The 27175-nt window shown below is 43.4% G+C and overlaps 1 protein-coding gene across 3 annotated transcripts in view; it reads right to left on the bottom strand.

Moving 5' to 3' along the window:
• Positions 1 to 18522, bottom strand: part of LOC147613227 (Pseudouridine synthase family protein) — a 200982-nt gene extending 182460 nt beyond the window's left edge. For all 3 annotated transcript variants that reach the window (XM_086782493.1, XM_086782495.1, XM_086782494.1), the window contains exons 1-2: positions 18379 to 18522; positions 18066 to 18299 (exon numbers count right to left, since the gene is read on the bottom strand). In XM_086782493.1, coding sequence (XP_086638619.1) covers positions 18066 to 18299; positions 18379 to 18415 — 271 coding nt within the window. In that variant the 5' untranslated portion in view covers positions 18416 to 18522. The remainder of the gene's footprint in view (positions 1 to 18065; positions 18300 to 18378) is intronic.
• Between the last annotated feature and the right edge of the window lie 8653 nt (positions 18523 to 27175).

Below are 27175 nucleotides of genomic sequence, written 5' to 3'. Positions count from 1 at the left end.
GAGTCACACACTCATGCTTTTGATGAGTTGACTTATCCCCACAACTCTCTCTCTCTCTCTCTCCCTTGCTTCTCTGTGTATGTCTCCCATGAATGAACTCTAAACCCTAATTCTAGTTTTCTCCCCATCAACTGGTATCAGAGCCGGTGCCCTTTGAATCTCTTTGCTGCATAGCTCTCGTTTTACACAGCGCATTAGCCAATCACAGCGCCAGGCGTCGAGCGTGGAGCGAACAGCAGCAAGGCGTCAGTCGACAGCATAGGATGGCTGGCTACGAGGGGAACCCAGGCGGCAGCTTTGGTCGACTAGGTGTTGACAATCAAAGCTACGCGTAGTTAGCCACAAGGCGTCTACACGCTTAGCGCGAAGGAAAAGTTGCGAGCTTTAGCCACAGGCGCAGCCAATTAAACTCGTAGCGCTACTAGGTGGAGGCGGCAAAGGCTTTGTTCGTCGGCTGGCTACTAGGCGACGTCGGTGGCGGGTGTCCATACTCAGGCGATGAACCAGTCGCTCGCAGGTAGTCGAGCGAACATGTCTATGAGTCAGCACACGCTATGAGTCAGCACACGCAGGCGAAGGCGGCGGTGAACGAACACGTGACCGGCAGCAAGAAGCCACCAATCGAAGGAAAAGGTTGTGCTGCATCCACCCGTGGGCGTCCCAGCGGAGAGGCCTCCTCTTCCCCATCGCGTCTTAACACAGGGCTTCAGCCATTTGTATATAGGGTGGGCCTCAGTAGTATACAACTGTAGGCACATCAGCAAGGATCACCTGCAAAAAACCTGCACAGCAGCTCCTTCAATTGCCCATTTCTGCAAAAGCAGCACCAGCATCAGAAATTCAGCCTGCAAATCTCAGAGAAATTCAGAAATTACAAGGAAATTGGTCAAATCAGGATCAATTTGCAAGAAATTGGATGTCGAAATTTGGGGCTTTTGATGTAATTGTGCAATTAAGCACTCATACATGCAGTATGATGTGAAAAATCGCACATTTGGGCAAAATTGCAGCAAATTGCAGTGCAAATCAAGGGGCTTTTGTGCCGATTTGGTTGATTTGCATGCAGGCAATCGCATTTGATGCTGTGGATAATGTGTTGATGCCTTACAAGCACTCAATGTGCCTGTAAATCAAGGGGCTTTCATGTATTGGATGTATATGTGGCCAGGGGGAAGCATCGTGAACACTCTGGATGCCTTCATGTGCGTCAATGTACCATGTATGATCAAAAATTGATCTTAAATCAAGGGGCTTTTCAAGTTTGTATGCTTGTTGAGCTTGGCAAAGCAGCAGGCAAGACATTTATGCCTTGAATCCTCAAAAATCAGCTTGTAGTCAAGGGGCTTTTGCCCAATTTCTGTTCGGGACTGTTGCATGCAGTGTTCGAGACTGTAAAAGTCTGATTTTCACTCATTTGGACAGCCAGGAGAGCATTTATTGCTATTGTACCTGCTGGTACAGATTTGGCACAGCTTTGTGCATGTTTTGGCATGGCTGTACACTGTTTTGAGTGACCAAAAGGTTCAATTTCAGCTGCTGTACTTGCCGGGACAGGTTTGGTACATCATTGGTGAGCACTTGGTACTGCTGTACAGTACTTTGGAAGGGCAAAAGAGCACATTTAAGGTGCTGTCCAAAATCTGCAGCAACCAGATTTTGGTGTTTTCATCACAAAAAGTGGGAGAAAAGTTGCATTCTTGCTTCCGCAGTGGGAGATAAAGCTTGGGAGAAAAACTGTGAGCACTTTGTGTGCTTTTGGTGCAGTGTTTGCACATTTTGCAGGGAGTCAGGCATTGACAGGTTGCATTTTGCTATGGCAACCACAGGTGAGAGCTCTTCATTGCTTCACATCAAGAAGCTTGAAGGCTCGCATAATTATGATATTTGGCAAACCCAGTGCTACAATGTGTTGCTCCAGAAAAAGCAGCACAAGCCTATCAAAGAAAGGGGTGTGATGCCCGCTTCTCTTACAGCTGAAGAGTGGGAAGATATGGATGAGCTGGCAAGATCTACTATCATGTTGTCTGTGTCAGACTCATTACTTTTCAGCATTCGTGAAGAGAAGACAGCTTGGGGAATGTGGCAGAGATTGCAGGACTTGTATGCCCAACAAAGTGCCTCAAGCAAAGTGTATTGGTTGAAGAAACTCATAGGTCTTCAGATGAAGGAAGGGGCATCTATGACAGCCCACCTAAATGAGTTTAATGGTATTGTCAGCCAGGTCATCAATCAAAAGTTGGCAATGGACGATGAGTTCAAAGCCACTTTTTTGTTATGCACTTTGCCAGAGAGTTGGGACACATTCAGGACAGCCACTAGCAATTCGAATGCTATGCTGTCATATGCAGATGTTGAGGGTGCTCTTCTTCAAGAAGAGATGAACAGGAAAAACAACTCTGTTGGAAAGTCCAATGCAATGAATGCACGTGGTAGATCCCAGCAAAGGGGTAAAAGCCAAGAACGGGGAAGGAGCAAGTCTCGCTCCAAAAAGGATTTGGAATGCCATTATTGTGGCAAGAAGGGACACATCAAAAAGCAATGCTACAAATGGAAAAATGATCAAAAGGAAAAGGGAAAAGGCAAAGACAAAGAGAAAGATGAAGCCAAAGATGTAAAGCCAAAGGGCAAAAGTGGAGTCAAGATCGAAGAAATCAATGTGTCACATGCAGGTGGCAGTGAGGATGAGGTCCTCTTTACGTCTTCACTTGATGCCCATTCACTTCTTACAGGTGGTCATGGTATGCACTCATAGATCATTGATTCAGGTGCCTCCTTTCATGTCACAGGTTGCAGAGACTTGTTTGTCAGGTACACTGCTGGCAATGAAGGAGTGGTTTATTTGGGTGATAACCATGCATGCAAAATTCTTGGCAGAGGTGATGTGAGGCTTGTATTTTCAGATGGCTCACAGCTTATGCTCCATGATGTCAGGCATGTGCCTGAGATCAAGAAGAATCTGCTTTCTACTGGACAGCTTGATGATGCTGATTATGTTACCACATTTGGTAGTGGAAAGTGGAAAATTAGTAAGGGCTCACTGGTTGTTGCCAGAGGCTCTAAGGTGGACACTCTTTATTTCATGCATGCAGGTGTTTGTCACCATGCTAATGTAAATGCAACCGAGCTGCCGGAAATCTCTATGTGGCATAGCCGGTTGGGACACATGAGTGTCAAAGGAATGGAGCAATTGTCTCGTTTGGGTTACTTGCCTTCTCTAAAGTTTTCAAGTTTTCAATTTTGTGAGCATTGTATATATGGTAGGCAACTACAGTGCCCCCACAAGAAAGCTCTTGGACAGAAAGATGCTCAGTTAGAGCTTGTGCATACAGATGTATGTGAGATGCCTCAGCTTTCTTTGGGAGGGGCAAAATATTTTGTGTCTTTTATAGATGATGCCACACGCAAGGTGTGGGTTTATCCTCTTCGTTTGAAGAGTGATACATTCTCAGTGTTTGAGAAGTTTGTTGCTCTTGTTGAGAATCAAACTGGCAAAACACTGAAGGCTTTGCGTTCCGACAATGGTGGAGAGTATACGTCCAAACAGTTTCAGGACTTTTGTGATGCTAAAGGCATCAAGAGGGAGCTCTCTACTCCTTATGATCCTCCACAAAACGGGACAGCAGAGAGGATGAACAGGACCATACAGGAGAAGGTCCGTTCTATGTTGTCACATGCTGCATTACCTCATGGTTTTTGGGCTGAAGCTGTTATGACAGCCGTTCACCTTATAAACAGGTCACCTAACACGAGGCTTGGTGGGAAAGTGCCAGAAGAAGTATGGACAGGGAAGCCTCCGTCATACAAGCACTTGAGAGTGTTTGGTTGCGTTGCGTACGTGCACATACGCAGGGAAATGCGCACCAAACTTGATCGTAAGTCTCATAAATGCATATTCCTAGGATATGGTGACAGAGGTGAAATGGGGTATAGACTTTGGGATCCCATGAATAGAAAGATCATACGCAGCAATGATGTCATTTTTGATGAAACATGCATGTATAAGGAGCCTGCAAGGCAACAGGAGCCTGGCAGAGTCATCTTTGATGATGATGGACATCATGGACAACAACAAAGGGCTGTAAATCAGCCATTACAGCAGGAAAACCAGCCCTTAAATGGTGCTGAAAATGGTCCAAATGGACAGCCAGAGATGGCAGAAGATATCCCTATGGATATACCACAGTTGGAGGAGATACCGGGCATGATTTTTCAGCCTTATGGCATGGAACAGGAGCCACCAATGGGTGATATGCAGGCTGGACAGCAACCTGCAAATGATGGTCATTGGGTACGGAGGTCCACTAGACCCTCCAGAGTCCCTGACAGGTTTGTTCCAGGGGTTGACTACTTGATGCTCACTGACTGTGGGGAGCCCTCATGTTATAAAGAGGCTTTACAGAGGGCAGACAAGGCTCTATGGGAGCGTGCCATGAAGTCAGAGATGGATTCTCTGCATAAAAATGGAACTTGGATGTTGGTGCCTTTGCCTGCAGGCAAGAAGGTTTTGCCATGCAAGTGGGTATACAGGCTCAAAGTTGCATCAGATGCAAAGCCAAGATACAAAGCCAGGTTAGTGGCTAAGGGCTTCAAGCAGGAATATGGTGTGGACTTTGATGAGATCTTCTCTCCAGTGGTCAAAATGACCACACTTAGAGTTGTGTTGGCTTTGGTTGCGCATGATGATCTGGACTTGATCCAGATGGATGTGAAGACTGCTTTTCTTCACGGTGATCTCCATGAGGAGATATATATGCAGCAGCCAGAGGGTTATGCAGTAAGTGGAAAGGAGAAGCTTGTATGCAAGCTGAAAAAGAGTCTTTATGGGCTCAAACAGGCACCAAGAGAATGGTATCATAAATTTGATACATTCATGAAATCACAGAAATTCAGGAGAAGTGACATAGATCACTGCTTGTACACCAAGAAAGCTTTGGATGGCAGTCTATTGATTCTCATTTTGTATGTTGATGATATGTTGATTGCCGGGAAATCTCGTAAAGAGATGGATGCCTTGAAGAAGAGGCTGCATGAGACCTTTGATATGAAGGATTTGGGTGATGCAAATCACATCTTGGGTATGCGGATACTTCGGGACAGAAATCAGCATGTGTTGTATTTGTCTCAGAAGGAATACATTGGCAAAGTCTTGCAGAGGTTCAATATGGACGGGGGGAAGAAGGCTAGTACTCCTTTGCCTCCATATGTGAAACTCAGTGCTATGGACAGCCCACAGTCAGATAGAGACAGGGCTGATATGGCCAAGATTCCGTATGCTTCAGCTTGTGGCAGTCTCATGTATGCCATGGTTGCTACTAGGCCGGACATTGCATTTGCAGTGGGAGTGGTTTCTAGATACATGGCCAACCCTGGCAAGAAGCATTGGGAAGCAGTGAAAGGTGTCATGAGATACCTGAAGGGCACACAGGATTTGTGCATTTGCTTTGGCAAACAGGATGCATTAGTGCATGGTTACACGGATTCGGATTATGCCGGTCATCCAGATAACCGGAAGTCTACTACCGGTTATGTATTTACATTCACAGGAGGTGCTGTGTCATGGATATCCAGGATGCAGAAGTGCATTGCCTTATCTACTACAGAGGCCGAGTATATTGCAGCCACAGAGGCTTGCAAGGAGGCATTATGGCTATCTCGGTTAGTGGTTGATTTGGGTTATACAGGGGATATTCCATTGTTGCATTGTGACAGTCAGAGTGCCATTCAGTTGGCAAAGAACCCTGTTTTTCATGCAAAGACGAAGCATGTGGATGTGAAGTATCACTTCATCAGAGAGGTGATAGAGAACAAGCAAATTCAGCTTGTTAAGATTCATACGGATGACAATCCGGCTGATCTGTTGACGAAGAGTTTGCCTTCGGAGCGGTTTGCTCATTGCAGACACTTGATGGGCATTGGATGAGGCCAGTTTCAGCCTTGATATGGCCTTGTATATTATCATGTACATGCTGATTTTTCTTTTCCTTTACTTAAGGGCACTTTGCCTTTAAGTGGGAGGTTGTTGGGGTAAAGGCGTTATGCCCACCCTTATAGTGTGTACAAGCCCATAAGTTATAGTACATAGTACACTTAGTACTTTTAATGTACTAAGTGCACTATGTGTACTAGTGCAATATACATGTGTGATAGGGGAGTCACACACTCATGCTTTTGATGAGTTGACTTATCCCCACAACTCTCTCTCTCTCTCTCTCCCTTGCTTCTCTGTGTATGTCTCCCATGAATGAACTCTAAACCCTAATTCAGTTTTCTCCCCTTCACAAGGAAGGGGATTGGGTCTATTTGTGCATCAAAAAACAAAGATTGAAACAAGTGGGCAAATGCTGTCCCAAGCTTTCTTTTCGTAGTTTTGGACCCTTTCCTATAGTTAAAAAGATGAGTGATATCTCCATGAAGTTAAAGTTGCCTAAAAATTGGACGATGCATGATGTTTCCAATGTTTCTTGGCTAAAACCATATGTTGGACCAAAAGTCTTTGATGTTTCAAATAAACAGCAACCAGACGTGGTAGACGAATCAGAAGTCATTGAGCCTGAGCAGATCCTTCTTCATCGTTGGAAGCATGGTTTCAATCGAAGACTCCGTCAGTTCTATACGAAGTTCTTAGATCGAGGTACCCATGAAGCCGTTTGGCTAGACAAGGAGTTCTTTCAAGAGTACCCCCAGTTGTTGACGGACTACTTGGAAGCCATAAACCTGCCGCCAAGCTAAGCAAGAGGAAATGTCGCATGTACTCTGCACTAGAGTGCATGGTGACAAGATGGCTCATCATCATCAGGGCAACATTGTTCAGTATTAGAACCCTTTAGGATTGATATTTGTCATACGTCGTGACCCCATTGTAATCCTCAGTCCAGGATATGTCAAGCACAAGCTACGTAGGTCATTCCTCAACCTTAGTGAGTCAGTCAGTCAGTCTAAGTCCCTTAACCCACTTGGAGAGAATCATTCATGCATATAGATATGTCAGAGAAGCCTTAGAGTTTGCATCAGGACATGTGTGCATTTCAGCATAGCATTCATCCCATATGCACGTAGGCCATCTAGCCCATTACATAAGCATCAGATCTTTATCATGTAACTTTCCCATATTTTGTAGTATTTATTTATCATTTTCCACCATTTAATACCATCATTAACCATTATTATTCATTATATTCAGTCATGTAGCTTTAGGGAACCAATCGGCCAGCCGTACAGCCAAGCACTTCAGCGTTTTCAGCAAGCATTGCATCCTGCAGCACCCAGGAGCATCAATGCAAGAGCATTCAGCCTCCAACAAGAAAACGCAGCAGTCCATAGCATTCAGCATCCAGGGAACCTTGCGTTTTCTGCTTGCAACCAGTTTTCAGCATTCGTATCATCATCGTTTTGCTACAGCACTTCGGTGAAGGTAACCCACATGCATTTATTCATTTACAGCATTCATACATAGCCTAGAACAGTCCCAAACAGTCCATATCTCAGCCTCAGATTTGCAGCCTTCCTACATTCCATTGGGAAGAGTGCATAGGCTCGAGATCGGTCATCATTGGTGCTTCTACAGCCGTGTACAGTTCAGCTCGACTCTTGGTCTTTCAAAGATCTTGTGTTTGGCTTATTGTCAGTCCAAAGTCATTCTCTTCAAAGTAATAAAAGCAAAGGGGGCCCTTCAGTGGGTAATTTGAGACCCCATACGGGTGTACAGTTCTCTCTCTCTCTCTCTCTCTCTCTCTCTCTCTCTCTCTCTCAATCTCTTAAAGTGTGAAGTCATAAAAGTGGATTGCTAAACTCGCGAAACTTAGGATACAGAAGGCGGTGTGAGACTTGTGTGACAGGATCCTTAATTACGAATGTTACAAAGGCTGATGGCGAAGGTGTAGATGTGGCTGCTACGGTTGCTACTGTGGAAGTGGATGCTTTGGCAGACTTTTCAGCCTACAAGTTAGTGCAATCTTTCTTTCCGTGTTCCACAGTCTCACAAAAGAAACAATGGTTCTCTGTCCTGTACCGTGTCTATTCATCCATCTGGAGATAACCTCCAGTGATGCCCTCCTTAGCTTTTTCCTCAGGAGTTTCTTGGGCATAGAATCCTTCCTATTGCCCGATTGACCCTGAGAGTTTTTCTTTTAGCCCTTTTGGTCTTTGTTGTTCTAAGCCCCCTTACCCTGGGTAGATGACTACTATTGGGGCTTAGGAGAAGACTCTACCTGCTTGGGCTTACCTTCGTTCAACATCCTTCCTCATTCTGAGCGAGGGTCAGTGCCCGTGCATAAGTCTGAGGCTCAAAATTCCTAACTAGGTACCTAATGTTAGTGTCTAAACCTCGAATAAATTGCTTGAGATTATCTTCTTCCGATATGCCCAACTGTTGGGCCATTGTAATGACCTTGATGGAATAGGTCAAAACAGGGGAACCTCCCTGAGTGCGTTTGTAAAACTCGTCCTCAAGATTGGTCATGTACTGTGGTGGAAGAAAACGGGCTTTGAGGCCAGCCACAAAGTTAGTCCAATCAAATTGGAATTGGCCTCTGTGTGAAGTTGTGGCCAATGCTACCACCAAGTAACAGCTTCCCCAGTGAGTTGGGGTGCTACTGTCACGTGCACACCAGTCAGGTGTACAGTGACATGGCATCATTAGCATCATCAGATTCATCAGATATTTTACCAGCATTTATCAGGCATTATTCAGGTATTTTATGCATTTTAATAGGCATTATTGGGGCAGCCGACTACCATTTATGGTATTTTATTAGCATGTTATGGGAGATATGAACTAGCCGACTGCAGCCCATCTGGCCGACCAGCCCTCTCACCCATATAAATACAGGCGCCTCTCCATTCAGCATAGCAAGTTCAGCAGAGCAAGCGCATCCTCATCTGGATCAACAACGTTTCAGGCTCATCATCAGCAGTAGTTGCAGTTAACGCATCACTCTCAGCATCATCTACAGTTAACGCATCATCATCGGCAGTATAGTCAGCTAACGCATCACCATCAGCCATCATCATCAGCAAAACGCAGCCAGTTCAGCCCTACAGGTCTGCGTTTCATCATCCCATCAGCATTCAGCATCTGTTCCCAAAGCTCCCTTCAGCGTTTCCTTCCCAGGAGACAAGGGAAAGAGTGGACAGCAGTTCATCCCACATATTCAGCATATAGGCAGCATATTCAGCAGTACAGATCCATTTGGATCTCATTGTAACCGCATTCATTCATTTAATATAGCTGCACTGCATTGACACATATCTGTTTGTCTCTTAAACATCATTAAGTGCAGTTAAGTGTAGACTAAGGTTGTGTTTACGACGGTCAAAGACCCCACATGTCACATTGGTATCAGAGCGTTACAGGGTAACCAGCCTTAGAGCATGTTCAGTTCATCAGTCATTCAGTCAGTCATCATTTTTATCGCTTCCGCACAGTTAAACCCAGTTCTCAAAATTTTGCAAGCCACCCTTAGGGATTTTCCCTTAGGTCTGCATCAGTAACCCATCCATCTGCATTCTTGCACAGCATATAGGGTTGCACATGGTTTGCATAGCAGTCATCTTAGCAGTCATCTTCGCAGTCAGTCCTGCATACATGTTACCCATGAACTCTCAGGGAAGAATAACATCCATCATCAAAGGAGCACATAAGTTTGGACTTCAACTGGCAGCAGCAGGGGGTTTCTCTTCCACAGAAGACGGAAGTTTGCTCCAACATCGCCTCAGGAGGTTCAGAGCTTCAGGTACGACGGAGATGGTAGGTGAAAGGTTTCCAGGAACAGGTCAGGGGTGACTTAGGTAGTTGCCATTCAGTTCCCACAATACATAGAGTCTTGGCTCAAAGGATTTCACTCCTACAGACGGCCTCAGTCCCGGCAGCAGAAGACAGAAGGGGGCAGTGGTTCGGAGGAGAAGGATCGCAGAAGAGTCGAAGGTTGCCAGGTTTATCACCCAGCAACAGTTTAGCAGCGGGGAATGTCACGTGCACACCAGTCAGGTGTACAGTGACATGGCATCATTATGGCATCATTAGCATCATCAGATTCATCAGATATTTTACCAGCATTTATCAGGCATTATTCAGGTATTTTATCCATTTTAATAGGCATTATTGGGGCAGCCGACTACCATTTATGGTATTTTATTAGCATGTTATGGGAGATATGAACTGGCCGACTGCAGCCCATCTGGCCGACCAGCCCTCTCACCCATATAAATACAGGCGCCTCTCCATTCAGCATAGCAAGTTCAACAGAGCAAGCGCATCCTCATCTGGATCAGCAACGTTTCAGGCTCATCATCAGCAGTAGTTGCAGTTAACGCATCACTCTCAGCATCATCTACAGTTAACGCATCATCATCGGCAGTATAGTCAGCTAACGCATCACCATCAGCCATCATCATCAGCAAAACGCAGCCAGTTCAGCCCTACAGGTCTGCCTTTCATCATCCCATCAGCATTCAGCATCTGTTCCCAAAGCTCCCTTCAGCGTTTCCTTCCCAGGAGACAAGGGAAAGAGTGGACAGCAGTTCATCCCACATATTCAGCATATAGGCAGCATATTCAGCAGTACAGATCCATTTGGATCTCATTGTAACCGCATTCATTCATTTAATATAGCTGCACTGCATTGACACATATCTGTTTGTCTCTTAAACATCATTAAGTGCAGTTAAGTGTAGACTAAGGTTGTGTTTACGACGGTCAAAGACCCCACATGTCACAGCTGCTACATGGACTTTCTCTTGTGGATCTGTAATTTTAGCTAAAGGAAAATGTGCTTCAAATTGATGAATAAATTGAGTAACAGCAGCATGATCACACTTACCATCATACTTACTAAAATTTGGAGAGGTTTGTATGATGGTGGTGTAGGGGCGGTGGAGGACGAGATATTCGGAGCCGTCTTGGGGAAGGGATGCCAGAATCTGAATCTGTGTCATCGTATGCTGATAATGGATTTGCATAGCCTCCCAATTGAGTCTTTGTTGAAACTCTCGGTCGGCGGCTTCTCGATGGCGCTCGTCTTCCTCATATTTGCGTGTGGCTTCCTTATCTCGTCGTTCCTCCGCACCTCTCTGTTCTTCTCTATTTTTTTGTTCTTCTGCTTTCTTCTTGCTTCTTCACGTCTATCTTCGTCTTTTGTTCTTTGGTCCTCCATAGTGAAGAACATATGTGCCAGATCTGAGATGCCTTTTGTGGGCTTCTCTTTTTCTGCAACGGGGTAGGTTGCATCTTCAGAAAATTTATTTGCTCCATCATTATTCTCAAGAGCTCTTCTATGCTTGGCAGAAGCGTACTTTCTATTGGTGTGTTGCGTTGGAAGCTTTGTGCCTCCAAAACTTCCTTCTGGCTTTCTTCTTGATGGGATTTCTCTCCCGACATGGTGGAGGCTTGGATGTTTTTTCCAGACTGCAATATTACCATCCACCGGATGCTCTTACTTCTTTAGGAAGCTGAGTTGGGTCACCAATTTGATGCTCTAATGCGTCAATTTTTTATATGTACAAGAGTTTTTTTTTTCATAGGCTGTTTATATTTTTAAAGAGGTTGTGTCAATCATTTTTAAAGAGGTATAGTGGCCAAGTTTGTGGACTTGGACATGAAGCATATGCCTTTTGAAACTTATTTACAAAGTTTTAGGGAGTTGCAATCTCAGGTGGGGCCATATGGATGTTATGACTTTATGCAGCTTTGCTTCACCATAATTTGTGTATGTGTTGAAATACACTTTATAGCGGCATGTGGGATGGAGACTATGTACCATGGTCTAATATGTTGCTCTTGTTCTTCCTCTAAAGTTTCCACATATCCCATGCAAGAAATTAGTGTGCATTGCATGTTCTTTCCTTCTCTCCCAACTCTTAAGAGGATTAGATCATAAGCTCGAGGTGAGGAATAACCATAGCAAAACACTAGAGGATGCCATCCAATATGCTAGGATTTATGACTAGAGGATGCCATCCAGTATACTAGGATTTATGAGGACACAGTGGCTAGCCAGACTCAAAAGAATGTCTCTCAAAAACCTCTGAGCAAGCTTCCAAGCGTAAACGAAAGTTTAAGTCTGAGAAGGCTCCACACAACCAAACCCAAACTTTGGGTGAACCCAATCCGAAGAAGGATCAGAAGCACCAACAAACCCTTCAAAACATTAGGGAAGGTAGGTGTTTCACTTGCGGTCAAAAAGGACATTTGAAGGCAAATTATCCAAAGAGCAAGGGAGCTCATTTAATCGAAGTTACAAGTAACCCTTAGATTTCTTCTGTTGATACTATTATTTTAGAGCAAAGTACTTGCATGGACTGTATTTTCAACATGGCAATCTTCAGTCCTAACAACTTAATATGTATGTATGGGTTAATGTTAGGGGAGACAGTGCACATCCGTTTTGACCCTGGTAGCACTCACAACTTCATTAATGCTAAACTTGTGCAGAAGCTGGACATGAAGATGCAACCAAGTGATCACGTGTATCATGTGAATGGACAGATCTCAGACAAGTGTGTGTCTTAGTTGAAGTACGCAGGGTTAGGTTATGGCGGGTGGAAGACCACCATGGTGGAGATATGACAGGGAGACAGAGAAAGTGAGAGATGTGACAAGCTCAAGACATGAAAGAGAGATTGCACAACTCAATGTACTCATTAAATAGATATGATAGTTCACCAAGTACAACCATGTAGGCTCATCTACATGACATCATTGCTTATGTCAATGTAGGTATAAAATATCTAGATATTAAGTGAACCAACTTAAGAGCGGGTTCACACACATTAGGACACTCAGCATTATAGAGGTTTTCTAGCACAATGTCTCTTGGATCTTCTTCGTCACCCGAGACTATCTCCCAAACTCCCTCTCAAATCAGTTAAAGCTGCATTTTGGTCTGCCAAGTAGGGAACCCAGTGCTAGAGAACCTGTCTATTGTTGCTCATATTGATAGGGCCATGATATTGAGTAGATTTTTTATAAGAACCCCAAATTTATGTTGTTGTAGGAGTTGTGATTTGAGTTCTCTGATTTTTTAGAAAAGCCCTATTTTTTTTGCTTTGCTGCTACCATTAGTTTTGACATAGATGCAAAGGTTCAGAAAAGCCAAAATTTACTAGCGAGTTGTCAACTTCGCAGCAGCAGGTATAGTGGCCACTAGTTCGTAACAATGATGAAGTCGGGCCATCCTCTTCAAAGCAGTAACAGCAGTAATGAACTACTCTTGTTAGCTCGTATATGCTCACATGCTATACGAGCTAACAAGAGGAGGGCCAGGCAGACAGGAAGGAGAGGTGGAAGGATGGCTACGAGCAAACAACGCACGCGAGAGGCGCGAGCGGAAAAAAAAAAACAAGCAAGATGGCACGCGGAAAAAAATGCACAGCTGGGGGCAAAGAAGGGGGTTGGCCCAACAAGGGCTTGCAGTAATGAACTCTAGAGCAAGGACCATATGCTCACGTGCTATACGAGTTGAGAAAGAGGAGGGCTAGGCAGACAAGAACGAGAGGCGGAAGGATGGCTACGAGTAAACAGCGCAGGTGCGCAGGCGAGAGGCGCGAGCGGAAAAAAAACGAGCAGGATGGCACGCAGAAAAGTGCGAAGCTGGGGGCGAAAAAGGGGGTTGGCCCAACAGGGGCTTGTGCTAGCTAGCGCCGCCTAGAAGGCGGGCGGCTCAACAAGGAAGCTTGCCCCCCCCCGATCCGCCCAGCCAACTGAGATGGTGGTGCTCAACTTAGCCCCGTCGGCACCCTATCATGGGGTCTACCAAGTTGGGCGGTGAAAATGGGCAGAACCTGGCTAAAATGGTGGCGCGAAGGGAATAGGCGGATCCTCGCCGAATGGTGGCGTGAAGCAAACAATAGCTCCGACGAGGCTCTGATACCAGTTGAAGTGCACAAGGTTAGGTTATGGGGGGTGGAAGACCACCATGGTGGAGATGACGGGCAAAGAGAGATGTGACAAGCTGTCATGTGCATCATAGATGCCATGGACATTCTCAGGGCTAGATCCAGAAAAGGCAACCAGATAAAGAAACTAGAACCAGGATGATAGAGCACAGATCACCTTTGGCAGTGAAGACTGGAGACAGGCGTGGAGAGCAAACTGAAGACCAGATGGCTGTCGGCTGCAAGAAAAGGTTGCTGGCTGCACACAAGGTGGTCAGCTACACACTGGAGTGGTCGGCTGTACCAGAAGACAAGGCGACTGTAAAGCGCATGCATTAACTCCAGTCGGGCTGCGTTAAAAGGATAATAATAAAGTTATGACTGGCCGACCAGCAATCGGCCAGTTCCCCATAGATTTCAAGGGCTATAAATAGCCCAAGTGCTCATTGCTTTAGTCATTCTCTCCCTCTAGGGGATTGGATCATTAGGGGACAGATTTTGGTGTGTTACCACCTTTTATGTAAGGCAGCCCATGGCTGCAGATTTAGGTACCTTTTTGTACCATAGAATATACTGAATTTTCTAGCACCTCTTTCTCTCTCTACTCTCTCTCTATACCTGCGTTTTTGCATCAGAAGGTTTCCAAGAGTGTTTAGGGCTGAAAGAAGACTCCCAGAGCTTCCACATGTTACACAAGCTCAAGACATGAAAGAGAAATTGTGCCACTGAATGTATTGATTTGATAGATATGATAGTTCACCAAGTACAATGCTTTTATAGCCATGTAGGCTCATCTACATGACATCATTGCTTATGTCAATGTAGATATAAAATATCTAGATATTAAGTGACCACTTTAAGAGTGGTTTCACACACACTAGCACACTTAGTCTTTATGGAGGCTGTTCACACATAGAAGCTTCGACATCCCAAAATCAGTTACCGATATCTATTCAAAGTTATATAGAGTCCCTAGATTTTTTTATTATGAATCTAGATCAAGCCAATGTTATACTAGGGAAGGAATGGCCTTATAGCCATGACGTCCTTGTAGATTGGCAGGGTCATATTTTGCCCTTTGTAATGGAAGATGCTCCACCATGTTTAAAGGGTGATTTTGTGGTCCCACCCTCTATTTTGTAACTCAACAAGACTTCACGATATAATAGAATATTTTGTTGTGAAGTATTTCAATCTGTTTTCCCTTTCATCTAATGTTAATTGTGGTTAATAACAGTTAAGTTTGATGTTTGGGGAGACATTGGTTTGGGAAGCATCAATGCGAGTTTCCACAGGTGTTTTCTTTGTTGAGTTGGGTAATGGTCTTCCGATTGGGCGGTTGGTTGATCATGAGATTGCTTGGATTCCAGCGTCTCAGTTTGTGAGCATTGCATCTTACGGAGTGAGCCAGGCGGGGAAGGACGACATTGTCTAATAGTAGTTAGAATATCTCAGGATTTTTTGGAATAAATTCGCAAGGTATATCTTCTTGGGGGAGCTCCATTAGGACGAGAACTATTGGTTGTGTGGATATGTGAATTATTTCACTATTTTCCCACGTGTTTACCAGTAAGTTGGAACACGACATGGGGTGGAGGATGGTTGCACCAAGGCCTAGTTTGGGAAAGAATTGATCACCTTGACTCGGCTTTAAAGCCTCGAGGAAATTTTGTATGGTGTGTATCCTAGTGGTATAAGACGCTAGGATCTACAACAGGTAGAGTTTCTGGGTATGTCCATATTTTCTAAGCTTTCTATGCTCTATCCTTATAGGGGATAGTTACCCTATGCTAGATAGAGTTTACACAAGACTTTGACAAGGAAATTGAGAGGGTAATCTTGATGGGGTTGCTAGGATTGGGAGGGTGATTTGATGATACCTTAAGAGGGCTATGTCGGACCGATGGGCATTTCATTCACTACTGGCAGTAGGTAAGTAGGGAGCTCCAACTGTTTTTGGACCAAGACCCCGACGGGGGTCATTCCACCAGTTAGGTGGTAGGTAGTCGGTACTATTTTTGGGACTCGTTATTGTTACAGGATGATAGAGACTGTGTGCCGGATTGTGCTAGGATTAGGGGAGAAATTTCTTATGTCGCGACACTCCTACAGCAGGTCATCCAGAGATTCGACAAATTTGTGCTTTTCTCTAATCATCCTCAATCTCTTGGGCAAACAGAGAGGGTGGATCAGGGTTTAGAGGTTATGCTTAGTACATACGGCTCCAAGTGACCATTTTATTGGGGTCAAGTTTGCCTACGATAATTGTTATCCCCTAGGTACAAAAAATACCAGATGTGTAGCTAGAAGACAGTTGTCTCAACGATAAGTCTCGAGGATCAGCAACTTCAGTTGAGCTAGTGCCTTGATGCATGGCTATGTGGATTTGTTAGACAGGTATAAACCTCATTTTGGAGACACTTAATGCAAGTAGCTTAGATTTTCTTTCATTTATTTCCAAGAGTGGAAATGTCCTACGTGGGGAGGAATGTTATGTACCTAGCGCTAACCCTTCGGGTTAGGGGCTACTAATCTAGCAACATTCGAAGAGCCGTGGGATTAGGAAAAGCACGCAAATTCAGGTGGCTAAGGTTCAAATTTAATAAAGCCAAGGTTATTGGCTATTTTTGACTGGACTATTTTTTATAGCAACAATAAGCACTAGATAAGTCAGTCTCAGGTAATTATTAATTCAATGTGGTCTGGATATGGACCAAGAGGCTTACTCATGCCATGGACATGGCGAATCACATGCACTCTTGCCAAGGGCCCTTGTGGATAGGCATTCGTGGTATGGGATGCTAGGGCTGATTGGCATGGAGCTGTGGGAGTCCCCAAGCTCGGGGGAGGTTTGCTAACGCAAACCTACGATTGGGTGGTGAGCTTGCGTGGACGCTTCTTTGTTGTTGTACTAATCTTGTTTTGGCCTATGTATTAGAGATGATCTTGGAGGGACTGTACACTCAGTATCTTCAAAGACGCATGTCACATACGATTCTGCGATGAGGATTGCCATTGGTCAGTTTTGAGGGTATCCTCCCACCGCCTCAAGATTGATGCTGGGAGAGCTGAGGGTGCCCCACAGTAGGCCCAAATATGCAAGTTATGCAGGACTAGGGAGATTGAGACAAACGAGCATTACTATGGAGATGCCTAGTCTACTATGATATACAGAGGACATTTCATTGCCTATTTTGAGGTGGTTTTGGCCTCCTCTTCTGGGTGATGCAATATAGAGATCAGAGGTGTTTGAGATTGTACTTGATGGAGCTTCATTGTCATCGGGAGACTCTAGTGAGGCAGCACTCACGAAGACATGATGAGCTGAACACTTCACATACCTTCATCAAAAACGTTTTTGGTTCCCATCAGGCAATCACGACGCCCACCACCCAGACGTGTCCAAAGGAGAGCACAGACGGTGCAACCGAGCCCGCGACCCTCGCACCTGGGGAGTAACCAAAGAGGGCACAATCTCCACAGAGACCCCGATGTCCTCGCCCCCAAAGATCTAGGCCCTCCACCTGCCAACTGCAGATAGACAACATCCTCAAGGCTCAGATGCTATAGAGATGTTCCGCCACTAGGTGGGCATTGCTGCACTGTACACCATTAAGGAGGAGGATGAGCTTGACTCTCTTTTTGTATCCATGGGCTCATATAGTACATGGGCCTGTTTTATTCTCTGGCAGTTGCGCACAGACCCAGCTAATCTCCACACTGTTGTTCATCACACCTCTCTCCCATGCTGTTGCAGTAGCAACCCACATTCAAACCTGCAATCTCCATTCTCAGGGTAGTGTTGTTGTGTTTACATGCCACTTTCTTGAGTTGGGCTTTCAGTGAGGAAAACTCAGGTGACATATTAATCCTAAAGCACTCACACTAGAAGTTTCATGTTCTAGCAAAATGGACACATCGTAACAGTTGAGGCACTTCCCATTATATGAGTAATTGAGATGTCGTAGGCATTCTTATGTTTTTATCAAGCAAACCAGCACACTTATACTTTGGCCTCCCCCAGAGCTTGTCATGCTTTGCCGTAAAAGATTGTTTGCTGCCTATTCTTACTTTTGAGCTTCTATGGTTCTACAAATAAGAAGTCCACAAAGTTGCACGCCTGTGCATTCAAGAGTGATACCACATTTTGTAAGGCATCTTGAGCAGAGAAGAGTTGTTGGAATGGTAAGGCTTACCTTTGTAGTGGGTACCAACGTAACCGACCCACATGGCAACCTTCCGTTTGATGCTCTTCGAAGCAAGTGATGGCTTGGAATCGACTTGAGGGTCTGCTGCAAAGGAGCTCACAACCCTGCAGCTATTGCTTCTCAAAGGACCAGAGTTGATGTCGTCCTTTCGCTTTCTGAACAAGTACCCGTGGAAGGAGGTCGAGAAAGTAGACGCATACTGCAATTGCAATCCAAGACTGCCTAACAAGCACACAAACAAACAAGTGCGTTGGTGGTAGACTTCTTTCCTGTATTTGTTACCGCTAAAAGAACAACCAACCTCCTGTACAGGCGACTTGAAACTTGGAAAGATCCATCTTCCCACGCCCCGCACTTACTTATTCTGCCCAGCCCTGAAGCTTTTGAGAGAGAGTTTATAGCTCTGATGCTTTTTTAGTATTTGAAAATTTTATTGGCTCTATTCTTTGTAGAAGAGAAAAAACCAATAAAACCATACATATTTTTTTATTTGTGATGACAAAAATTCCCATATATGGAATCAAAATTCCCATGATAACTTTCTTTTCAAATAGTATTTAAGTAAAAATCGTAAATTTTATGTTGCAACCCAAGGGCACTTCACCGCCTCTCTATATTATCCTAAGGAAGAGTTTCACAACCCAATCACTTGGCAAGAATTTGAAAATTCTAAAAGAAGAGGAGGAGATTTGAAAAGGTTTGGGTATTTTCAAAAAAAAGAGGAGGAGATTTGAGAAGGTTTGAGTGGAGTTTGATTTTGGAAGCCTCAAAAGACATACTAGTTCCCAACCCAACTGGTTACTCTCCCTATTTTTGTAGTCATCCCTTACAATGAAACGATAAATGGGCGTCAGGGTTAAATTCTTGTCCGAATCTATTTATTGTTAAAAATTTAATTGGCTATAAACATGTATTTATTATAGTATGAAGGCTCAAACAACCTACAGCCTCTGCGTGCGAAACCACTCTGAGTATCAAAGAGAGACTGTCCTCCCTCCTCCGAGCACGCACGGGGTTTTCCTGCATCCAAGGGAAAGAGGGAGGGAGAGAATGGGAGAGAGGTGCAACCATTCCAGCTCCTCCTCCCACGCATGTCTCCCTCCCCTTCCCCATCTTTTCCATCAAATGTCTGCTAACGCGCCTCTTGCGGAGGGAGGGGGGAGAAAGATAGAGACAGTTGCGAGCGAGAGAGAGAGAGAGAGAGAGGACTTGTGTACCCACTGTAAGAAAGAGTTGCCAGTGTGGACAATTAGAGAAGCCTCCCCCATTAAATTGTATAGACAAGCGAGAGAGAGAGAGGGGTTTCCATTTTAACATAAGTCTGGCCCCTATTTATTTTGATTAATAATTCAAGCTCATAAAACTAATAATCAGTCTTCGCATAACTTCAAACAAACAAGAGAGGTGATTATTATTGTTTTTTAGTAAGTCAAAAGTCATTTTGAATCATCAAAATCTAGCAATTGACAATGGAGCAATCCATCATAAAAAAACATTTCATAAACTACACAAAATTAAATCAAAACAAATCTTAAAAATTCAGAGTAAAAATTAAAAATCTAACAATTGACAATGGCATAAAAACATTTCGTAAACTACACAAAATTCAAATTTAAAAATTTTAAAGTAAAATTAAAAACTAGTTGAAGTCAAATTTGAATAATAACTAATAATGATTAAATCATATCTCAAAAACTATGAAGTATTCTTTGTCTTGATTCTTTCTCTTGTCCTCTCCCTTGCCCTCAAACCCCAATTATTATTTTTGTTGCGTTTAATTAATTTAGGCAATATAATCCATCATAAGGCTTTCAAGGGTTTAATTTTAATTTATTTTGTGAAATTAAAACTAGTAAAAATTTCTTCTATATTTCTTTATCGAGGAGCTTCCACGTGGTAGAGCAAGGGCGTGGTAGCTCCTCAACTCCCCTTTCTCGAGCATGAGGGGGAGCATGCCTTTGTCTGACCATGCACAAGTGGAGAAGACACGACCTACCCAGCTGAAGAAGAGAAGCCTATCTGGAGAAGATGTGCCTGAACATGTGTAATAGACGTTGACAACAACCATGCCAGAAGAGCTCAGCCTACATGCTGAGATCCTACACATGCATGCACACACAATGAGAGAGAGAGAGAGAGAGAGAGAGAGAGAGAATGTGTATGTTACATGTGATGTGTACTCTCTCTCTACTGTGTCATTGTATTTAGCTCAGTATCATGGGTTAAATATATGTTTACATGGATTTAGGTTGTTGTGCTTATGCTTGAATGTCATGAACCTATAGCATACATGTAAATGGGCCCATGGGTAAAACACTATAAATAGGGCCTTGGACACATGGATAGAACCTTTTGTCATTTTACTAATCTTGGACATTCCATTGTACCTTTGGCTCCTACTATGGAGATGGCCATCTATGGTCAAGGCTCATGGCTAGCTTTCAAGCCATCCTCTTGGTGAGAGGTTAACACACTTAGGCCATTATGTATCTTTCTCTTTACTACATACACATATGGATTCTCTCTCTTGTTCATCTTTGCCTATGATGCTTGGAAATACTAATTTCATGTGTAATGGATGCTAGAATTCATCTTTCATGTGTTTGATTTCATCTTTAACTCTAGATCCATTCCATTTGATATCAGAGCCTTGATTTTGATCCACTTTCAAGGTTTTTGGTGCATGACATTGGTATTTCTTGATGGATTTCTGAAATTTTTGGGTTTCTTGAGATTTTTGGGCTTAATCTTGATTAATTTTTCATTAATCTTGTGGAATAGTGGAGTTGAGGCTTGCTTTCATGGTTTTTTAAGTGATTTTGGGGAGATTTATTCAATTTGGACCAAATTTTGGAGCCCTTAACCAAAATTTGGGGCGGGTAGACCAAAATTGAGAAAATTTTGAATTAATCACTCTGTTAATGACGATTATGAAATTGTGCTTCTTCCTCAATCTTTCCATCACTTGCTCCTGATTCTTGCACTGTTTTGATTCAATTTTGTGGGGCTTTTGTTGAGCACACTGAGAGGATCATGGGGAGTACCAAATTGATGGGAAATTTCTAAAAATTTTCACACGTTTTTTTTCCTCTTCCTCATCTTCTTGCCAAAACTCTAGATCTCAACCTCCATTGCTCATGCACAAAGGGCTGTTGAAGCAATAGTGCAAGAAACCCCCCCCTCAGACGACATTCGCACAGAATACTGCAGCTCTTGAGAAGCTTTGAAAGGGATTCATTTGCATGGCATTTTCGGCAGCGTTCTTCTCCATTTTCAGTCCATCGTGCACAAATTCAACAGCTCCTGAGAAGATTGAAGTGGCGATGGCATTTTCGCCTTCTTCTCCCATTGTTCGGCTGCGTTTTTGGCTGCCATAGCTACGAATCATGGCATTTTCACCTTCATCTCCCTATTTTCTACATCATAGCTACGTTTTCAGTTGTCTTCGCTACTTATCACTGCCGTTTTCGCCTTCCAGCCCTTGAGAAGCTCAGCAAAAGGGCAGCTCAATAAATAAATACAGTGGGGATTCACATGCTTGGCCGCCATCGCTGCTTCAGTTTCTTCCAATCAGCGTACGCAGAGCTATTTTCGATTACATTACTATGCCATTTCGTGCTCCATGGCTTTGGATGAAGGGGCTGGCCAGAGATTTGCTTGATACGATGGCTTCATCAACTAGCTTGATGTGCATTAATTGGTAAGAGGCCTTCCAAGTTTCCAATCAATTTCATTGAAGAATCAAGGATTGTCATCCATTTAAAACCTAATCATGCACATGATGGTGAGCTTCTTGCCATTGAGGAGCAACTAGGTTGCAATGAATAATGGATAATTGCAATTCCATGGTTGTAATGATGCCATCTCCATGAACTATTGAAGGGAGATTGAAGCATTTAGACACATTACATCCCATTGGTGATGTCTATGCTTCTATTGGCATAACCTATGTTGGTCTTATTCATACTATGGGACATGCATATGAGATGGTGTAGAGATTGACTCACATGCTCTTGATGGTTATGATGGATGTGATTCTATGCAAACTCACATACTCTTGATGGTTATGATGGATGTGATTCTATGCATTGGAAGGATTATGGAACTCATGAATGAGCTCTTGACACCAATCTTGCATTGATATGATACATATTCTCATATCTTTAAGTATTGCAAAGGGTATTGGATGCCATTGAGCCACTTATAGCCATCTCAATGCTATGAGGAGTCACATGGAGTGCGGGCACGCATAAGAGATTGTGGATTGAGCTATTGATCTTGCTTACCCTCACATGCTATTGTTGCGGTGATTGGAATTGAGTGGTTTTGTTGGATGGAGGGAATATTCTTGGATTTGATTGAAAAGCATGAGTACATACTCTTTGGGTGTAATAATGAATGAGTTGTAAAAGGGCATGAGTCATGCCATGTGGTTGTAAGTAATCTTCCTTGCTTTTACATTCAAGCAAAGCACACTACCACAGCATAATTGCTCTCACAACTTTCCATTCCTAGCATCTAGTATATTGTGAGGGTACCTCGGGCATTGGAGAAAAGGCCTGAGGGGAGCATGGCTTGAATCCACCATGCCGTGAGTGCCGTGGTAAAGTGGTACGGTGGAGGATTAGGTACTTGGAGGTAAAGACATGGCCCCAACTTGTGCCTAGAATCGGACTAGGTATAGGAGGGTGGGCAGAGCTTGGCCAGGAGATTAGCAAGCTTCGTCGTGCTTCATTGAAGACATTGGTACATGTATTGCAGTGATCCACTTGGGTTGTGCATGGATTTGATGCGTATTGGATGAGGCAAACATTGGGGCAATGTGTTATGCAGTTTATGCAAGATGCCAATGAATGTTGATGCTGAAATTTCATGCTTACGAGATTGAGATTTAGTTCCTAATATACAAAGGAGACCATGCCGAAATTTCGCAAAAGCCTATGCATGGTTGGAGTTATGGGCATTGGTGAGCACATTTTATGAGCTTTTGGATGCCAATGGAGTATTGGATGCTTGAACAAGTGAATTGGGACAAGCAAGAAGCCATTGGTCACTAAGAAGGACACTTGGGCAAGATTATGTAGAATTGTCAAAACCCTAATTCAGTCAAAATCCTTTACGAGTGAATTAAAGGTGATTACACAAGCCCTTAGTACTTCCTTAGATCTACCCAACAAGCCCTTAACCTTCGAAATTCGATATTCCTTCAAGGTGAAAATTAGGATTTTACCAGGATTGATAAACCCTAATTCAGTCCACATGGAGTTTATGGTCTCATAGATCTAATCACATAGGCTCGTAGAACTCATCAAGGGATTCGATTTGAGCAAGAAAGTTTTGAATTCCGATTTCTCTAGCTTAAGATATAGCCAAAATACTATTTCAACCTATAACCCTGAGAACCCTAAAACAGAGAGTAGTAGCACACTTCAAATCTTTTGGGTCTTTCCATAAAGGTTTAGAGTATCTCATTAGCTCTCTATCAAGCTATAGATCAAGCTATAGATCTCTATCAAGCTATAGATCTCTTTAATCCGACAACCCTACCCCAATCTATCGCCAAATTTCCAAAAACAGGGATTTGATGGCACCAAAACCCAAGGGACGACCGAGGCACAATGCATTGGCTTCCGAGGAAGTAAAAGGGGAGGAGACAATGGAGCATGGCATTTTGGATGTGCCGGAGGAAACTTTTGGGCAAGCTTCAAGAGAAGTGGAGGAAGAAATGAATGTTGAGAGTGCCCCCAAGTATACCCCGCAATCCTAACACTCCGTCTCCAATGATGCCCTCCTATAAATACTAATGGAAATCAATGCAAAGATGGATACTATGGCTACAAAGGTGGAGGTCAATGATAAACTTGACACTATGACTACAAGGATGGAAGCTTTGGAAGAGAAGGTCGCTCGACCAATGAGTCAACATCCATATGATAGTGGTCATGGTGGTCAACATGAAGACAAGCAACATTTTGAGACAGCTTTTGAAGGCCGAAGGAAAGGCAAACAACCAATGATGCAAGAGGCTTCTCCTAAGTTGACACATGAGCATTCCACCAAGAATGTTTCTTTTGGGTTCATGGGAAGCTCGAAGACCTTCTATGATGAGGGAGACAAAGCCTACTTCATTTCAAGCGGGTTCTTCTCAAATGAATGAAAGGCAACATGCACCTATATTCAAACATGTGGAGTCCAATGTTGGGGATCCTAGAAGAGTACCTTCGTAGCCCAAAGTAAATCAATACTCCATGATTGAAGAAGAGGTGTATGATGTGGATGTACATGATTGGGAACATATGTCGTTCATCGAGAAGCAAAGAGAAGCTCATGATAGGTGGATGGAAATGCCACACTTTCTCAAGAGAGAGTACAAGGATTTTGAACAATTTTTTGGGTCATATGTGCAAATGCAAAAGTACAAGCCTTCACACCATCATGAGAATGCATCATCTACCGCATCTAAGGATGTGAAAGACAAGATCTCTCTCTCCAAGTTCAAGGGTGATGGATCAGCCCCAATTGAGTTGGAGGAGTGGATGAACAAGTTGGATACATACTTTCAGCTCTACCCAAAGAGTGAAAGGGGTAAAGTGCAGTTTGCATCCTTACATTTGGAAGATTATGCACATCAATGGTGCAGACATATGATTAAGGAAGGAACTATGCCACACACTTGGGAAGAATTGAAGCGAGAAATGAATATGTCATTTGTTTCGTCTCCTTTGGTTCTTGATCGATACCATGAGCAATGGTATGAACTCACACAAAAGGGGATGCTGGTTAGAGAGTACATCAAGAAGTTTATGAAGCTCTCTATGTTCATGGGGACGGGCTCAATGAAGGCATGAGATTGAATAAGTTTGTGCATGGTCTAGATTGATACATCAAGGTGGATGTTTCGACACAAAGACCTAGCACTATCAAAGAGGCTATGAGGTTGGCGGAGCTATATGAACCGAAGTATAGGATATTTTAGCCCAATGCAACCACTCATAAGCCATTCAATGCTTCTTCTAATTTTGGGAAGAGTGTGTCTTCTACCACATCCACTTACACTCCCAAACTTCCATCATCTTTTGGAAGTGGGCATACCATGAATGAAGTTCATAATGATGCTATAAGAAGAGCAGTGGGTTCATCAAGAAGTCTCCTCAACCCTTCAAAAAGACTCAAAGGATGGATGATCCTAAGATTGAGAAATTGAGGAGGAAAGGTCTTTGTTTCAAATGTAAAGAGAAGTGGTCACCCGGGCATATTTGCAAGTCAAAGAAAGTGGTGGGGCTACTATGATTATCATGGATGAGGATGATGACTCCAAACCATCTCATGACATGGAAGAGTTTCAAGATTGCAATGAAGAGGGACATAGGGAGGATTTGAAGGATCGCTCTTTTGTTAAAGAAGAGGATGAGTTTCCTTTTGACCCCGGTGGAAGGAATCGTGCATGCATTGTGGGAGATGATATGCCCAAAAGTGCAAACTATCAGAAAATGCAGCTCATGTATGTTCCATTTCACAAGAGCTTTTGGCGGGTTGCAAGAGCCCAAATACTTTGAGATTGATGGGAACCATCAATGGGAGAGTTGCACACATTTTGGTGGATTCCGAGAGTACTCATAGCTCCATCAACTCTCTCAAACTATCTCCAAAAGGAGCTACCCATAACATTTCAAGTGTAAGTCGCAAATGGAGACAATGAGAAAGCTAGTTTGGTTTGCCCTTCAACAAGAGTGATTTTGTCCTCTTCATACGCTTGGGAAGGTGATTTGGTGGTCTTGGACATGGGACCCATTGATGTGATTATGAGATGTGATTGGTTAGCCTCTCTTGGTGATTTCCACATGAACCTCCAACAAGGTGTTATGAGCTTTTCACATGATGGACAGCAAGTGGTATTGGCTGTAAATGCACCAAAAGGGCTTTATTTAATCAATCCAAAGCGGCTTAAGAAGGAACTCAAGGCTTTTGGCACGATCTATGTGTTGCATGTCACTCAAGGGAGGATGGATGGTAACGGACAGCACAAGGATTATGATGACATTTTCCAAGTGCCAAAGAGTTTGCCCTACACTCCGAGGAAGGACAATGTAGTAGCGGATGCATTGTCTAGAATGTGGGTTTGCACTATGACATCAATTATGGAAGTGTATAGTGAATGGATCAAAGAGATTCAAGAGAAGTATCTTGTCAACATGAGTGCTGTCCATATTAACAAAAAATTACAGCAAGGAGATCGTGAAGAATTTCCTCATTTATAAGCTTCGGAAGGATAAGGTGTATTTGGTTCCTACCTCATCTTACATTCCCAAGGTGCTTCACGAGATGCATTCTTCACCGCTTTCGGGTCATCTTGGTGTACTCAAGACATTTGACAAAGTGAGCAAAAGCTTTTATTGGAAAGGCATGTGGAGAGATGTAAAGAAGTTTGTTTTGGAATGTGTGTCATGCCAAAGGAATAAGGATAGTCACCAATTTCCAAGTGGTTTACTCCATCCTTTGCCTATTTTGGATGGGAAATGGACTCACATTTCTATGGACTTCATCACAGGTCTAAGCATGGATGGAATCGAGTCTTTGTGGTGCTGGATAGACTCACCAAATCAGCCCATTTCATTGCTTCCAAGACTATATATGGAGCCTCTCACATTGCCAAGCAATTTATGGAGCATGTATTCAAGATACATGGTTTTCCACTCAATATAGTTTGGGATTGAGATACCAAGTGGCATGTTTAGCATGTGGAGAATGGGCATTACATGAGGATAACATATGCTATAATTTCTAGACAGATTTGCTGTAATTTCTGGACAACGGGTTGGATCCATTGTTGGGGCCATCATTCTACTCCAACACACTTGGAAGATCATTATTATGATACAAGGCAAAGATGTGGGACTCATTTGGTTGAGGTTATGCATCAATTTGCAGCCCATTTTATGGAGATTTCATGAAGTATTTTCAAGGATCTTCACTGACAACAAGGCTGCCATAACAGTCTCACATGATTGCATTGGAGAAGAAGTTTGCGGGTTTTATTACATTTGGGTTTCTTCTTCCAAATGTACTTCAAGAGCATTTTTGGAAACCTCTTTACTTCT

This window comes from Cibotium barometz, chromosome 44 (genome assembly GCF_041138505.1).
Source record: "Cibotium barometz isolate CiBa-2024 chromosome 44, ASM4113850v1, whole genome shotgun sequence".
Lineage (NCBI taxonomy): Eukaryota > Viridiplantae > Streptophyta > Polypodiopsida > Cyatheales > Cibotiaceae > Cibotium > Cibotium barometz.
This window is presented reverse-complemented; position numbering and strand designations above follow the sequence as displayed.